The 16,839-nt window shown below is 45.3% G+C and overlaps 1 protein-coding gene across 1 annotated transcript; it reads right to left on the reverse strand.

Moving 5' to 3' along the window:
• Window positions 1-5,969: 5,969 nt before the first annotated feature.
• On the reverse strand, window positions 5,970-9,990 carry LOC116745236 (keratin, type I cuticular Ha1-like). Its single transcript, XM_032615795.1, has 7 exons — window positions 9,593-9,990; window positions 9,306-9,388; window positions 8,813-8,969; window positions 7,620-7,781; window positions 7,400-7,525; window positions 7,008-7,228; window positions 5,970-6,403 (listed from the first exon to the last, which is right to left on the reverse strand). The coding sequence occupies exons 1-7, from the start codon at window positions 9,935-9,937 to the stop codon at window positions 6,250-6,252; spliced, it is 1,248 nt and encodes a 415-aa protein (XP_032471686.1). The 5' UTR covers window positions 9,938-9,990; the 3' UTR covers window positions 5,970-6,249.
• Window positions 9,991-16,839: the final 6,849 nt, after the last annotated feature.

Consider the following 16,839-nt stretch of genomic DNA (forward strand, 5'->3'; position numbering starts at 1 on the left):
GAAAAAAGATATTAAATGCAAATGGAAATCAAAAGAAAGCTGGAGTAGCAATTCTCATATCAGACAAAACAGAATTCACTCTTCACTCTTCACTTTGACTTCACTCAAAATAGACAAATCAACAGAATTAAAAACTGAAAAAGAAGTAACAACTGACACTGCAGAAATACAAAGGATCATGAGAGATTACTACAAGCAACTATATGCCAATAAAATGGACAACCTGAAGAAAATGGACAAATTCAAGGAAAGCACAACCTTCCAAGACTGAACCAGGAAGAAATAGAAAATATAAACAGGCCAATCACAAACACTGAAATTGAAACTGTGATTAAAAATCTTCCAAAAAACAAAAGCCCAGAACCAGATGGATTCACAGGCAAATTCTATCAAACATTTAGAGAAGAGCTAACACCTATCCTTCTCAAACTCTTCCAAAATATAGCAGAGAGAGGAACACTCCCAAACTCATTCAATGAGGCCACCATCACCCTGATACCAAAACCAAAGATGTCAGAAAAAAAGGAAACTACAGGCCAATATCACTGATGAACATAGATGCAAAATTCCTCAACAAAATACTAGCAAACAGAATGCAACAGCACATTAAAAGGATTATACAGCATGATCAAGTGGTGTTTATCACAGGACTGAAAGGATTCTTCAATATATGCAAATCAATCAATATGATAAACCATATTAACAAATTGAAGGACAAAAACCATATGATAATTTCAATAAATGCAGAAAAAGCTTTGAACAAAATTAAACACCAATTTATGGTAAAAAAACTCTCCAGAAAGTAGACATAGAGGGAGCTTACCTCAACATAATAAAGGCCATATATGACAAACCCACAGCCAACATCATTCTCAATGGTGAAAAACTGAAACCATTTCCTCTAAGATCAGGAACAAGACAAGGTTGTCCACTCTCGCCACTATTATTCAACATAGTTTTGGAAGTTTTAGCCACAGCAATCAGAGAAGAAAAAGAAATAAAAGGAATCCAAATCGGAAAAGAAGAAGTAAAGCTGTCACTGTTTGCAGATGACATGATACTATACATAAAGAATCCTAAAGATGCTACCAGAAAACTACGGGAGCTAATCAATCAATTTGGTAGAGTAGCAGGATCCAAAATTAATGCACAGAAATCTCTTGCAATCCTATACACTAATGATGAAAAATCTGAAAGAGAAATTAAGGAAACACTCCCATTTACCACTGCACCAAAAAGAATAAAATACCTAGGAATAAACCTACCTAGGGAGACAAAAGACCTGTATGCAGAAAACTATAAGACACTGATGAAAGAAATTAAAGATGATACAAACCGACGGAGAGATATACCATGTTCTTGGGTTGGAGGAATCAACATTGTGAAAATGACCATACTACTCAAAGCAATCAACAGATTCAATGCAATCCTTATAAAACTACCAATGGAATTTTTCAAAATTGCACAATTTGTATGGAAACACAAAAGACCCTAAATAGCCAAAGCAATCTTGAGAAAGAAAAACGGAGCTAGAGGAATCAGGCTCCTGGACTTCAGACTATATTACAAAGCTACAGTAATCAAGACAGTATGGTACTGGCACAAAAACAGAAATATAGATCAATGGAACAAGATGGGAAGCCCAGAGATAAACCCATGCACCTATGGTCACCATATTTTTGATAAAAGAGGTAAGAATATCCACTGGAGAAAAGATAGTCTCTTCAATAAGTGGTGCTGGGAAAACTGGACAGCTACATGTAAAAGAATGGAATTAGAACACTCCCTAACACCATACACAAAAATAAATTCAAAATGGATTAAAGACCTAAATGTAAGGCCAGACACTATCAAACTCTTAGAGGAAAACGTAGGCAGAACACTCTATGACATAAATCACAGCAAGATCCTTTTTGATCCACCTCCTAGAGAAATGGAAATAAAAACAAAAATAAACAAATGGAACCTAATGAAACTTTAAAGCTTTTGCACAGCAAAGGAAACCATAAACAAGACGAAAAGACAACCCTCAGAATGGGAGAAAATATTTGCAAACAAAGCAACTGACAAAGTATTAATCTCCAAAATTTACAAGCAGCTCATGCAGCTCAATACCAAAACAACTAACAACCTAATCCAAAAATGGACAGAAGACCTAAATAGGCATTTCTCCAAAGAAGATATACAGATTGTCAACAAATACATGAAAGGATGCTTAACATCACTAATTATTAGAGAAATGCAAATCAAAACTACAATGAGGTATCACCTCACACCAGTCAGAATGGCCATCCTCAAAAAGTTTACAAACAATAAATGCTGGAGAGGGTGTGCACTGTTGGTGAGAATGTAAGTTGATATAGCTACTATGGAGAACAGTATGGAGGTTCCTCAAAAAACTAAAAATATAACAACCATATGACCCAGCAATCCCACTACTGGGCATATACCCTGAGAATACCATAATTCAAAAAGAGTCATGTACCACAATGTTCATTGCAGCACTATTTACAATAGCCAGGACATGGAAGCAACCTAAGTGTCCATCGACAGATGAATGGATAAAGAAGATGTGGCACATATATACAATGGAATATCACTCAGCCATAAAAAGAGATGAAATTGAGTTATTTGTAGTGAGGTGGATGGACCTAGAATCTGTCATACAGAGTGAAGTAAGTCAGAAAGAGAAAAACAAATACCATATGCTAACACATATATATGGAGTCTGAAAAAAAAAAAAAAAAGGTTCTGAAGAACCTAAGGGCAGGACAGGAATAAAGACGCAGACGTAGAAAGTGGACTTGAGGACACAGGGAGGGGGAAGGGTAAGCTGGGACGAAGTGAGAGAGTGGCATGGACTTATATATACTACCAAATGTAAAATAGATAGCTAGTGGGAAGCAGCCGCATAGCACAGGGAGACCAGCTTGGTGCTTTGTGACCACCGAGAGAGGTAGGATAGGGAGGGTTGGAGGGAGACACAAGAGGGAGGAGATATGGGGATATATGTATTTGTATAGCTGATTCACTTTGGTATAAAGTAGAAACTAACACACTTTGTAAAGCAATTATACTCTAATAAAGATGTTAAAGAAACAAACAATAAAAAATACTTCTATATGACTGCAACTCATAATTGACTGGAAAACCAAGTCCTAAAGAAATTTCCCAAAAATTAGCTGGAATCTGTGTGTAGAAGACAACTTTGAAGCATGTCATTGTATCATTCTGCTCCAATTTTTAAAATTATTCTCCATACTTTATAGTGATATCTTATGTATAACTATAGAGAGAACATGGTTCAAATCCCATAATTGCTAATAACCAACTATGATTTCAAGCATGTTTCTAAGGCTCGGTTTACTCATCTGTAAAATGGATTTAATTTGCAGCATTGTTAGTAAGATTAATTAAGATAAGCTCCTAGTATTTTGCTTAAACCATAGTTGAGTTCAGTAGATGTGAGCTATATTAGTTTCCCATTCCTGCTGTCACAAATGACCTCAAATTTAGTGGCGTAAAACAAAAATGTATTATTGTAAATTTCTATAAGTCAGAAGTCTGACAGAGTTCTAAAATCAAGGATTTACTCTCACTGGGTTAAAATCAAGGTATGGAGTTGCATTTCTATGCACTAGCAATGAACGATCTGAAAAAGAAATTAGAAGGAAAATTATATTTACAACAGCATCAAAAGGAATAAAAAACTTAGGAATAAACATAACCAAGGAGGCAAAAGACTTGTACACTGAAAAACTGCAAAACATTGCCAAAAGAAACTAAGCAAGACATATGTAAATGGAAAGATATCCCATGTTTATGGATTGGAAGATTTAATGTTGTTATGGTAACAATATTGCTCAAAGCAATCTACAGATTCAATGCAATCTCTATAAAAATCTCAGTGATGTTTTCTGCAAAATGGATCATAGACCTAAACATCAGAGCTAAAATGATAAAACTCTTAGAAGAAAACATAGGAGAAAATCTTCGTGACATTGCATTTGGCATTGATTTCTTGGTGATGCCACCAAAAGCACAGATAACAAAAGGAAAAGAGTGAAAAGGCAACCCACAGAATGCGAGAATATTTTCAAATCATATACCTAATAAGGGATTAATATCCAGAATTTATAAAGAACTCCTACAACTTAAAGAATAAAAACCAGAAAATGAGTATTAGGGAGAGATTGCAATCCTTGAACATTGCTTGTGGGAATGTTAAATGGTTCAGCCACAGTGGAAAACAGTATGGAGGTTACTCAAAAAAATTAAACATAGAATTACCATATGATTCAGTAATTCCACATCTAGGTACATAAACACACACACACACACAAATTGAAAGCAGGGATTTGAACGGAAGATGTATGTACACCCATGTTGGTAGCAGCATGTCACAATAACCAAAAGGTGGAGACAACCCGAAATACCCATCAATGATGAATGGACAAACAAAATGCATTATATACATACAATGGAATATTATTAAATCTTTAAAAGAACTAAATTCTGATACATGCTACAACATGGATGAACCTGGAAAACGTTATACAATGAAAAAAGCCAGACCCTAAAGGACAAATAACATACAATTCCATTTCTTTATACAAGGTACCCAGAACAGTCAAATTCATATAGACAGAAAATAGAATAGAGGTCACCAGGGGCTCAGGGCAGGGGGGGTTGGGAAGTTATTGTTTAATGAGTCCAGAGTTTCCGTTTGAGATGATGAGAAAGTTCTAGAGATGGGTAGAAGCGATGGTTGCACCACAATGTGAATATACTTCATGCTACTGAATTGTACACTAAAAATGGATAAAATGGTAAATTTATGTTATATATATTTCACTCAAATTTTTAAAAATCAGGGTGTTGGCAAGACTGTGCTCCTTTCTGGAAGCTCTTCAGTAGAGTTAAAGAAAGATACCCATTCTTTTTTTTTTTTTTTTGCGGTACGCAGGCCTCTCACTGCTGTAGCCTCTGCCGCCGCAGAGCACAGGCTCCGGACGCCCAGGCCCAGCAGCCATGGCTCACGGGCCCAGCCGCTCCACGGCATGTGGAATCTTCCCGGACCGGAGCACGAACCTGCGTCCCCTGCATTGGCAGGCGGACTCCCAACCACTGCGCCACCAAGGAAGCCCAGGATCCCCATTCTTGATGAACACTGATATCACGTTCAGCACGCTGAGATTTCCTGCAGCACCAGCCTGATTGTTCACAGTGCCAGGGACTAGGCTTATAATAGCCCTGCTTGGGGACTAGTTTCATCCCTTTTAAGAAATTATAAATAACTTGCAGCGTGTCTTTCATTATGTGCCTCTCCCCTCCCCACCATCCAGGGTCTGCACAGAGCAGGTATCCAACAGACACTGGTTGGATTGAATAGAGGAAGGCGGAAGTATTAAAGGAAAAGTTGGGGGGTTCTCTGAGCCCCAGATGCGGGGAGAGGAAGTGAGCAGCGGTAGCCCAGGCTGATAACGATCCCCAGGAAGGATATCAGAAGGAAGGAGGAAGTCCTGGACACAGTACGCAAGCCAGATTGGCCCTTTGCTGCGTGGTCCTGAGGCTGCCTGAATGACCAGTAACCCAGATAATACGGTGCTGGACCTAAAACTTCCTGCTGAGAAAAGATGAGCTTTCCAGAGCCTCTTTCCAGCCCCCAGCTCATGCCTCCTCACTTTAGATTTGGATAAAATCGTCTCTAGGAGATGTCCTGGTCAAGAGGGGTGAGGAAGAAGATCCAGGAATGGCCAAAGGGAGATGGAGCAACCCCGCAGCTGCCCTACCCTCTCTCCTGCCACCCTGCCTCACCTGTGGGGTCAGGATGCCAGGCCAGCCATCTGCCTGCCAGGCTCTCATATCCAAGAGTGAGGCTATTATAGGGCTCTGCTTTCAAGTGGCCCTTTCATAAAGTGCTCAAGTGATGGTCATGGTGAGACAAATGAATACCAGTGAGAAAGGCATCTGCTTTGCCAAGGAAATCAAGTTTATTAGGAGGTTACAAGGGAAGGCTGCTGGCACGCGGGAGGGCTCTCTGGGCTAGCTAAGAAGAAACGGTCTCCAACGAAGGAAAGGGTAGGCAGGGAATTATCTGGAGTAGGTTGGGTGAGTTTCTTGACCACCTCCCTGGGGCAGCTCCAGCCATGCAATTGTGTTTTCTGGCCCATTTGGTGGAACCAGGGCCAGGTCAAAGCTCTGGAACACTGGGCCCTGCCTCCTTGCTCCTCTGGCAACCACTGGACTCTAGCACGTGTAGGAGTTGCAGGGCCCGCAGTGGGGGCGGGGGACACAGGGCGAGAAGCGGGCAGTAGGAGCACAGGGGGTGCAGGCACTGGAGTCGCAGGGCATGATGGTCTTACCACATGCATTGGTCGTGGCACAGGGGTTGCAGGGCAGCCTGGAGAAAAAAAATGATATGGAAAGCGAATTGAGGGCGGCTTGTAATATACACCAGAGAGACCCCAAGTGTGGACTGCTCTCTGGGACTTGGCCTGACCTGTCACAGAGAAGGTCACGGGCTCACAGGCTGCAAAGCTCACTCTCAATGCTAACGGTCTCCCTGTCATATCATGTCCGAAGTGCTGGACAGAGGCTCAGAAACTCCAGTCTCAGCTCCCAGCAACGTCCATTCCTAGCCGGTGACCTTAGATAAGTCACTTACCTTCTCCAGGCCCCAGTGCCTTCACCTATAGAATGAGGAGAATACTGGTCCTGCCTGCCTGACGGTAACAGGGCAGATAACGTAGCATGTGGAAATGTAACTTCTACACATTACGGTATTGTTAAGATGTAAGAAATATCACTGATCACGTATCAGTGTCATCAGAGTAGAATGCAAAGAGTTTTAATGACAGCCATATTGCTTTCTGAGCTCCGTTTGAGCATGTCTGGTGTGAAGGCATAATTTCCTCTCCAGGGTATGCAATCTTTGCCTGGAGTCCAACTGAGAAGTACGCCTATATGTGCATAGCTTCGCCCAACACCGGCAGCTGAGTACTCACTTGGAGTCCTCGCTCTCCAGCAGCCCCCGGTACGTGTTGATCTCACACTCCAGCCGGGCCCGGACATCCAGCAGCACCCGGTACTCCTGGTTCTGCCGCTCCAGGTCCCTCCTGATCTCCGCCAGCTGGGACTCCACGTCGCTGATCAGGCACTGCCCCTGGGCCAGCTGGGCGCTGTAGCGGGCCTCCGTCTCCGTCAGGGTGTTCTCCAGAGAGTCTCTCTGTCGTGCAGAAGGTAAGGAAGGTCACAGAGCTGCTCCTGAAAGGGCTTCTCCACAGGATGCAAAGAAGTCACAAGCTCCAAGAGTTAAGGAGAGGATGGCCCAAAGGCCAGCTCGGTGCCTCAGACTCCCCGACCTCCCCTTCTCACCAGGAGTTTGAACGATACCCACCAGGTTGTGCTGGGTCTGCAGCTCCACCTCCAGGGCATGGACCGTGCGTCTCTGCTCAGTGATCTCCGCCTGGTAGGACTGCAGCTGCTCCAAGCTGGACACCACCTGCCCGTTCAGCTCCTCGGTCTGAAACACCAAAGGGGAGAAGGCAGGATCAGACCCTGTCTGAAGGGCCCTGAGGGGCCGAGGGGCCTGAGCGGCCAGGTGCTGAGAGGCCCACCTGCCTGGTGAACCATTCCTGCACGTCCCTGCGGTTGCTCTCCACCAGGGCCTCGTAGTGAGACCTGGTCTCGTTGAGCACATTGTTCAGGTCCACGGTGGGGACGGCGTCCACCTCCACATTAAGGTGGTCTCCAAGCTGTCTCCGCAGGGAGTTGGCTTCCTGTGGATGTAGAAAAATGCAAGAGTGACTATCCTCAATAAAAAGTGGACCCAAAGAAATGGCACTGCTTGTCAAAGTCCTGTTTGTCTATTTCCTCGGAAAAGACTTTTAGTGGAGCGGCTATGACAACAGAAGGCAAAGTGGTCTGCGTTCCATGTGTTCAGCTCCTTCCCACCATGACTGTGTCATGGCACTTGGATTCAAAAAAAATTCCCGGGCTTCCCTGGTGGCGCAGTGGTTGAGAGTCCACCTGCCGATGCAGGGGACGCGGGTTCGTGCCCCGGTCCGGGAGGATCCCACATGCCGCGGAGCGGCTGGGCCCGTGAGCCATGGCCACTGAGCCTGTGTGTCCGGAGCCTGTTGCTCCACAACGGGAGAGGCCACAACAGTGAGAGGCCCGTGTACTGCCAAAAAAAAAAATTCCTAAGGATTTGCTTGGGGGCCACTCAAGGATGGATGAATGCCCAACTTTCCCAGTTTGCAGACTGTCTGCAGATGACCTCATAAGAAAAGGAATTGGCTGTATAATTTCAGATTGTATATCACAGCATTTTTGCCATCAGGTAAGATCTTGGCATGGCCCCTCCCAGGAGAGAGAAGGAACCCCAGATCATTCGTCATCAAGACTTTGAAAAAGTGGAGACTCCAGTTCACCAGGATTGATATTTTGGCTTTGAGGGGAAAGAGAAATGGCTTTGCATGGCGTGATCAGAGCAATGCTGGGACTCCTCCCGCAACTCAGTAACCAATCAAAAGCAATGCTGGGACTCCTCCTACAACTCAGTAACCAATCACAAGCCCATGGAGGTGCCCTGGGAGACTCAAGTGAGGCACCAGTTCTGAGTGAAAGACAGCTTATCTGGGAACATGGATAGGTTTCATCTCTCAATGTTTTCTTTTATCCTGAAGTTTTGGTGTTTTTGAAGGAAATTTAAAAGATTCTTATTCCTGATTCTGCCACCCCAAATCACTAAAGCCACCCTCAGCCTGAAGCTGAGTCGGGTTTCTTCATTTCTCATTTCTGGTCTCACCTCCTCGTGGTTGCTCTTGAAGCAGAGCAGCTCCTCCTTCAAGGACTCCGCCTGGACCTCCAGGTCGGACTTGCACAGGGTCAGCTCGTCCAGGATCCTACGCAGGCCATTCATGTCCGACTCCACCAGCTGCCGCAAGCCCAGCTCCATCTCATACCTGCACGAGGACAGGGTCAGAGCAGTAACTGGTAGACCTTGAAGACTGACAAGAATGATCTTGGATAAACCCACTCACCTCTTCTTCCCTCTTTCGGCAATGAGTAGACCCAAGAGGCAGAGGGTTCTGGAGGCTCAGTCAAGACCCAATATTGATTCAAAAATTGATTTGAGTCCTCATCCACTTTTGTGGCTTCTTTCTTGGTTCCCCCAATCCTCTGCGGGACCCTTCGCAACTGATGGATTGAACTGCCGTTCGGTAAGCTACGGAAATCCCTTTTCTTTCACTAGAGATTGAACGAAAGAAGCGGACCCGTGTAAATTCTGAACCACTCACTTGGTCCTGAAGCCATCTGCGGCCAGCTTGGCATCGTCAATCTGCACGACCAGCCTGGTGTTCTCTGCCTTGGTGCAAAGGATCTAGGGAACGAGAGGTTGCTAAGTGAGGATTGAAAGTAAATATGAAACCATCGACTTCTTGAAAAATGCTTAAAAAGCCATTTTGAAGATAAAAGGAGGAAGAAAGAATCACGATGGCATAGATGCAAGAAACACAGTTCTCTCCCACAGATTGAGAATACTAGCAAACTTCCCCTGCTTAGAGATGACAACGAGGCCCCTCACCTTCTGCTGGAGCTCCTCGATGGTCCGGAAGCGGGACTGGTAGTCGGGGCACACAACTTGTTGTTGCTGGCTCCGCTCCCGGATGCGGCTCTCCAGCTCTGCGTTGTCCCGCTCCAGCTGGCGCACCTTCTCCAGGTAGCTGGCCAGCCGTCCGTTCAGGAACTGCATGGTCTCCTTCTCGTTGCCGTTGAAGGAGCCCTCACAGAAGCAGCCGCTGTTGCCCACGTTGACGGGGATGTTGCAGGACCAGGGCAGGGTGGAGCTGTGGCAGCTGCGGGACACGCAGGGCCGGGAGAAGCAGCTGGAGCTGCAGCTCAGGCTGGGCAGGGAGCAGCTGTAAGGCATGGTGATGGAGGGAGTGAGGTGACCGGCGGAAGACAGAGTCCAAGTTCTCCAAGGAGCTTTGGAGTCTCCTGCGTCTGGGGAGCATTTATACCCCATCCCCAGAGGGTGTGGACGCAGTATGTAATGTCTTTTTTCTTTTTACTTCTTCACTGCTTTTCAAATGCCCTTCCCTTCAATCTGTTATTGGTCTTCCTCAGAAGAGTCCCTTGTCCCATAATGTTTTTACTTGGCTTCTTGTTAAGTCAGGACTCCCCTTCAGGCTAGGCACCCCTGAAATCAGAGTTCTGCAGTAGACCTTCAAAGAGGCCACACGGTCTAGCCCAAGTATCTGCCCTTGACAATTGGGAGTTAGTCCATCTAATGACATTCTTTTGTGTCACGTGATCTGGTAAAACCATAATCAGACTCATCTCCTGACACACCTGGCATTTCCGGGGAGGGACCAAGATTGAATCAAGGAACAAGTTGCATTAAGGGGCAGCAGTAGACTCCCTTTCCGTCTGCTTTGAGAGAAGAATCCTTCAATGATTTAGCACCCCAAGCCTTGAAGACTTGAGCTGGATAAGGATTGACTTGGGCCATGGCCAAGAAGGATGGACAGCTGTTTGTATAATGTTACCTGCCTATCACTTAAAAGGACTGTAATTGGAAAAGAATGTAAAAAAAGAGTGGATATATGTGTATGTATAACATACTTGTGTATGTATACATATGAGAGGCACTTTGATGTAGAGCAGAAACTAACACGACACTGTATATCAACTATACTCCAATAAAAACTAATTTTTTTAATAAATAAAAAGTTTTTAAAAGGACTGTAGAGGAATTTTAAAGTTAGAGGCTTTGATAATTATTTTGACAACAAGGAAGATTCTGAAAGAAGAGATCATTTAGAAAGAAGGCTGAAAAAATGCAAGCTGAGAGATCCGGACAAATGCATTGAAACTATCTAAGGAAAGTATCTGGAGGCAGGTGTGAGAAAGGAATAAGGCAGTGCTTGCCAAGCTTTTCCAATGAGGTAGGCATAGCATTAGAACAAAGTGAGCAGTAACTGGAAAAGTCAGGAGGTAGCCCAAAGGAGCCTCCTCAAGCACGAAAACATCGTGTTGGCTTTAACATAAAATGTTTTAAAATTCCCGGTTAGACTTTCTAACATTTTGCCCAATCCTCCAAGTATAATCGACACACCAGGAAGATGCCCCGTATCCTCTCCTAGACTCCCACCATCAGCCTTACTGTGTTACATGCAATCTGGTTTAAGAACCAAAGGTTGAAAAATACCAAGGGGTGGGGCGGGGTGGTGGTCATGTCATTGAATCCAAGGACCTGGGCGCCCTGGAGAGAAAATGAGGAGACACGGCTTAGGCAGGGGGTTTTGCAAGGCAAGCTTGGAGTCATTTAGGGTTGATTTGGGAGGTGAAGGAAGGCACCAGAAGGTCTGAGGAAGGGGTGACCCAAGTTCTGAACATACAGAAGTTGCATAATTATAGGCACCACCAGGTACCACCTGCACCCTGGGGAGCCGCACCCCAAACGCCGCTGCGGCTTTGGCTGCCTGCCATAGACAGTTTTATTGACAACTTATTGGAGTCCTTCTCCCCATTAAGCTTTCATGATAGTATTCACGTGGTGCTCTGTTTAAGTCTTGGATGAAAGGTCCTTCATCCATCCTCTCCAACACCATTATCGCTGCTTATTATAACGCCATTCAGACCAAAAGCTCCAGACTTATAATAAAATCAAAGTCTCTTTGTTTTCCTCCAAGCCAATTAAAGGGGGAGAAATAGGTGGGCAGGCATCACTGAGACTTCCCGGAGAAAGGACGCGAGGCTAGGAGCTCCTGTCTCACTCATCCGGGCTTGGGACAAATGGAAGAAACCCTGGGAATCAGACTGATGGGCATTCGCTCCTAGGGAACAGCACAGGCCTCCTGCTTCCCAGCTCTTGTCGGCCTGCTCCAAAGCACTGGCTTTCCAGCAAGTCGCTGTTTCCGCAGTCCTTCCTCCCCACCCAGGGAGCACAGACTAAATACCAGCAGCGTCCTCCAAGCTCTTCGGTCTTATCTACTGATTGGCCAGTGTAGCAACGTGGAGGCTTTAAGCAAAGGAGAATGTTTAGGTTCTAAGTATGAGAAGATTCAAGGATTGGGTCGACAAAAAAGCAAAAAGAGACTTTGCATACAATGCAGAGAGAGCAGAGAAATGGGGAGAGATGGAAACAGGGAGAGGTGTGTTTAATAAGAGAGATAATACGAAGAAGAGGCAAGGAAGAAGCCTGGAAGGGATCCTCAGGAGCACGCCAGGCCATGCTGATCAGACGAAGCTAGCCCATCTTCAAGTGAGGGAAGCTGCAGGGTGGAAAGCTGAGAAGCAGCCAGAACACCCTGAATAGATGCACAGAAGAGTGGTTCACCCTGCGGGGTGTTCTGCAAGATGTAATTGACTCAGGAAAGATCTACAGACGTGAGACCACAGCTTCTGAGGCCTCAGACAGAAATGGCATTGTTCCAAGATGTCCAGACCAGAGCATTACCTCCACAATCCAGTCTGAGACTTGTTCATGGCTGAGAAATGCACTGCTGTCTACACCCAGGCTGCAAAATGTTAAAAAGGGGCACTGCTGCCTGTTCCTGAATGATAAGAGTGTGGGGAGGAGAGAGGAAGAAAGGAACAAGGGTAGTCTGGCCAGCACGGCTTCAGGTCACGGCCAATCGGCAACCACACAGAAGACGCAGCAAAGAACAGGTTACACCTGTCACCTGCCGGCTTCTCTGGAGATACCTTTTTTCCCTGCAGAAGGTGAATGGCCCAAGAATTCAGGAGCAAGACAGCAGATGAAATGGCTGGTATGTAAACATAATGCTACCATCCCTTGTAAATCTAGCTTCTTTCTTGCAATGTTTTCAGACTATCAATAGACTTGAGTCAATTTGCTTCTTGAATTAGTGGGGAAGATGGGACCATGGGGTTATAAGGTCTCCATGGCCTCACACATATTAAGAGTAGACTTCATGTACTCTCTTATTTCTTAATTGAAATACTTGCAAATTTGATTCATTCAGAGAGAAACTGAGCAGACAAGGGACTATCAAATCCACTTTTTTATTTAGTTCAGTTTTTTCAAAACACATCTAATGAGCAACTTCTCCATTGCTGGCCATGGGACAAAATTGAAACAGAAGAATCACAGTTCCCTTAGTAGATTATATGTTTATGAACAACTCAGGCTAAAATGTGTCTCCAAAATATATGAGAAATAACAAGATAAGGAAGTGAGATATTTAAAAGGTGTGAGAGGGATGTTTGGAAATATGTATTTAATGTAATTAGAAAACTGTATATATGACATTAAGGGCAGCAATCATTTGTTGAATTTCTACCAAGTGCCTGGCATAGTACCAGGACAGCAGGACGGGGGCTGGGGGCTGGGGGGCGGGGAAGGGGGATGCTGGTGTGGGAGAGGAAGATGACATGCTCTCAGTCTTGCTGAGCAGACAGCCTTGTGGATCAGCTCTAATGCAAAGTAATATAATTGAGCCCTTCACCTCCCCTCTGAAGAAAAGTAATTCCTTCCTTCCCCCCATCCCACTTTTCCCACACCCATCCCTGCCCCAAACTCCAGGCAGGCCATTTCAACCCAGTTCGTGATTCTCAGCCAGGAGGTGAGGGATGAGGCCATTTCCGATTATCTCCCTGTCCCCCAAAGGAGATTTGTTCGTGATTCCACTCTCTAGGTGACTCAGAGAGGACTGATCTCATTAGAATCCTAATCCCTCTAAGAATCTTTTCTTCAACCAAACCTGGTAATGAGCTACTTTGATACTGGTTCTTGCTGCTTTGGAGTCCACAGGGTGGTGGCCCTGCAGCATCCCTGTGGGATCTGTGGTCGTTAAGGTGAGTTTCAAAGCAGGTGAAAGAGGCTTCCAGGGTTGGGGTGTGGGGCAGCGGAAAGAAAAGAGGCAATGCTAAGTCAAGCAAGTGAAAGAGTTTCTTCTTTCTAGAAAAGGGAATGAGACTAGTGGAGAGAAACGGAGGTGACACGTGACCCTGCTGGTGAGTAGACACAGTCCTCCACCCTCAGGATCAGAGAGAGCTAATGGGGGTAGAGGGATCGTGGTGGAGGGCCTTGGAGCCAATGGGAATGATCAAGGCACATGTTTAGGATGTCCGAAAACCAGGGGTGGGAGAAGGGGTGAGGGAGATAAGGGAGATTTGGGTACAAAAACTAGCCTAAAGGGGGTGCCTCCGCTGAGGAAGGCCAGGAGATAACCAAAGGCCAGAAGCTCAGCCTGCAGTGTGGTTGGGTGGGGAGGGCATTGCAGGGTGGGAGGAAACACCAGAAAGATTATCCTCGAGGAGATTCCCGGGCCCTGCAAAATCCGTCTCAACTACCTCACGCCAGCCTTGGAGAGCAGGTCTGAACAGGAAGTTTTATCCAGCAAAGTCCTTAGCAATTCGGTGCAGGTAAAGGGCAACGGGCCGGGAATGAGAAGACTTGGGCTTGAGTGAGACCAGCTGTAAGACTCGGGGGGCGGAGTTCATTTCACCTCCCTAACCTTGAACTTTTTTCCGCTGCAAAATGGGGATTGTGAAGTCTGTTCTGTCTCTCTCAGGGTTTGGGGGTGAGGGGCTCAAATTGGATAACACATATGAAAGGGCTTTGTAAATGGTGAAATGATGAACACACGTAAGGGGTTCTGACTGTTTGTCTTCTTCTCTTCCTCAATGGACAAAGTGGTCATAGTAATGACAGAGGGTGGACTGGCCTTCTTTGTTGATTCCCCACCATTAAAATTGCCAGGGTCCATTGACATATATACATTACCAAACGTAAAATAGCTAGCTAGTGGGAAGCAGCCGCATAGCACAGGGAGATCAGCTCGGTGCTTAGTGACCACCTAGAGGGGTGGGATAGGATGGGAGGGAGGGAGGCTCAAGAGGGAGGGGATATGGGGATATACGTGCGCATATAGCTGATTCACTTTGTTATACAGCAGAAACTAAGACAACATTGTAAAGCAATTCTACTCCAATAAGGATGTTAAAAAATAAATAAATAAAATATAATATTATTGAGATTTTTTTTTAATTGCCAGGATCCTCATACTATTTTTAGATACCATAGAACGTTCATTCTTTGCACCACCCTTTATGGCATAAATTCTCAGACGTGAAAGAATTCTCTGGCATAAACATTCTCTTATTTCATGCAAGGAAAAAGAATCAAAAACGTTGGGGTGATTATGGTTCTGTCATCCTACTGACACAGTCTGAGACCTGGCCTCTGTAAAGCACAGTGGTTGAAAGAACAGTTGCTAGAGGCAGACTACCTGGATCTGAACCCTGGCTTCCCCATCTAGTAGCTGTGTGAACTGGGCACGTTACTTAACTTTTCTGAGCCTTGATTCTTCATCTGCAAAATGGAGATAACAATAACCTTGGCTTCATCAGATTGCTGTAAAGATTAAATGAGTATATGTATATAAACTTATCCCTAACTTAGATCAGTGCCAGGCTCATAGTAAGAGCTCAATGAATGTGAGCGTCCATGACAATGATGATGAAGCTATGTGATGCTGATGGTGGAGATGATGACGATGATGGTGATGGTGACGATGATGAAAAGGATAGTTGTGGTGGCGGTGACGGTAGTGATGATGGTAATGATGGCACCTCCCCAAGCATAATCATCCCCTTCACCCGGCGTTTCTTCCCAGGAACCCAAACCACTTCACACGTACACGCACACACACGCAAGCAATGTCTCATCAAAGCTAATGTTTTAATTATAGATGACGGTCAGGGCATTGGATATGAACTTAAGAAACAATCATCTTGGGGCCCCACTGACTCATTTCATGTCACGAGAAGAATCCCTCCATCACCGAATGACTCACCTTCTCTCCCTCTCCTTACATGGGAAGAACATGGTGGAGCAAGAATAAATGGCTTTATTTTGTTAGACAGCTTTGAACTTGTTGGATGAAAGGAGCTGTTTAAGTACAAAGGAAGAGGTGACGGTGTTTGGGCCAGGTGCTAAATTAAGACTGATCAAGATTGCTTTTTCTTATTGGGACCTACGCTTGGGTAAGCACCTTAGGGATGCATCACCTGTACCCAGACACCTTTACGCTTGGGAAAAAGAACAGAGACACCGTGGAAGGGAAGAGAGGAAAGGGTAGACAGCCTCTGACCTTCCAGAGCTTCCTATGATGGAAGTCTTGATGGCTCTTAAGCAAATCAATCCTGTCTACACAGACGGTAGCCAACAGGTAGGATTCTGGGCTTGAGAGCAGTTGGAGGTACAGCAACCAAGGCCTGGCTTAAGCTCTCTCCGCCCCTGGGACTTGGGACTGTTTTCACTCCCGCATCAGGACGGGCTGGACTCGACAACCATCAGCTGGACTTTGTAAATTTCTCAGCAAGCTACTCTGATTCAGAGAGTTCACGGAGTAGAGAAGGAAGACAAGAACGAGCTGCTGGAGTCAGTGTGTTAGCTCCACTTATAGTTTCACTGATTAATAAGACCTAGAAAGAAGGGAGTCATCGAATTTGGAGGCTAGAAGACCCCTACAACCATCGTATCCAGCTCCATCAGCTGCCTGGCGACCTTCTTAATGTCCCCACCAGGTGGTTATAAAGGCCCTCCTTGAATGCCTCCAGTGATGGGGAACTCACTGCTTGGTCAGCTCTAATGCTGGTTTCTGAAGACATGCTCTTCTCATCCATGGCTGCCTAAATATGGAGCTTCTGGTTCATGTGGCTATTGGCTTCAAGTTCCAAGCTGGGCGGCTGCCAGAAGGACTTGCCAGCGGAGCCTGCGGGGGAGCTTTGGGTGGGTGAGTTTGATTGACCTTTTCTAGACTGACGGTGTCACCGGCTCGGCAATTTAACATGTTCGCA

The sequence above is a fragment of the Phocoena sinus genome, chromosome 20 (genome assembly GCF_008692025.1).
Source record: "Phocoena sinus isolate mPhoSin1 chromosome 20, mPhoSin1.pri, whole genome shotgun sequence".
Classification (NCBI taxonomy): Eukaryota; Metazoa; Chordata; class Mammalia; order Artiodactyla; family Phocoenidae; genus Phocoena; species Phocoena sinus.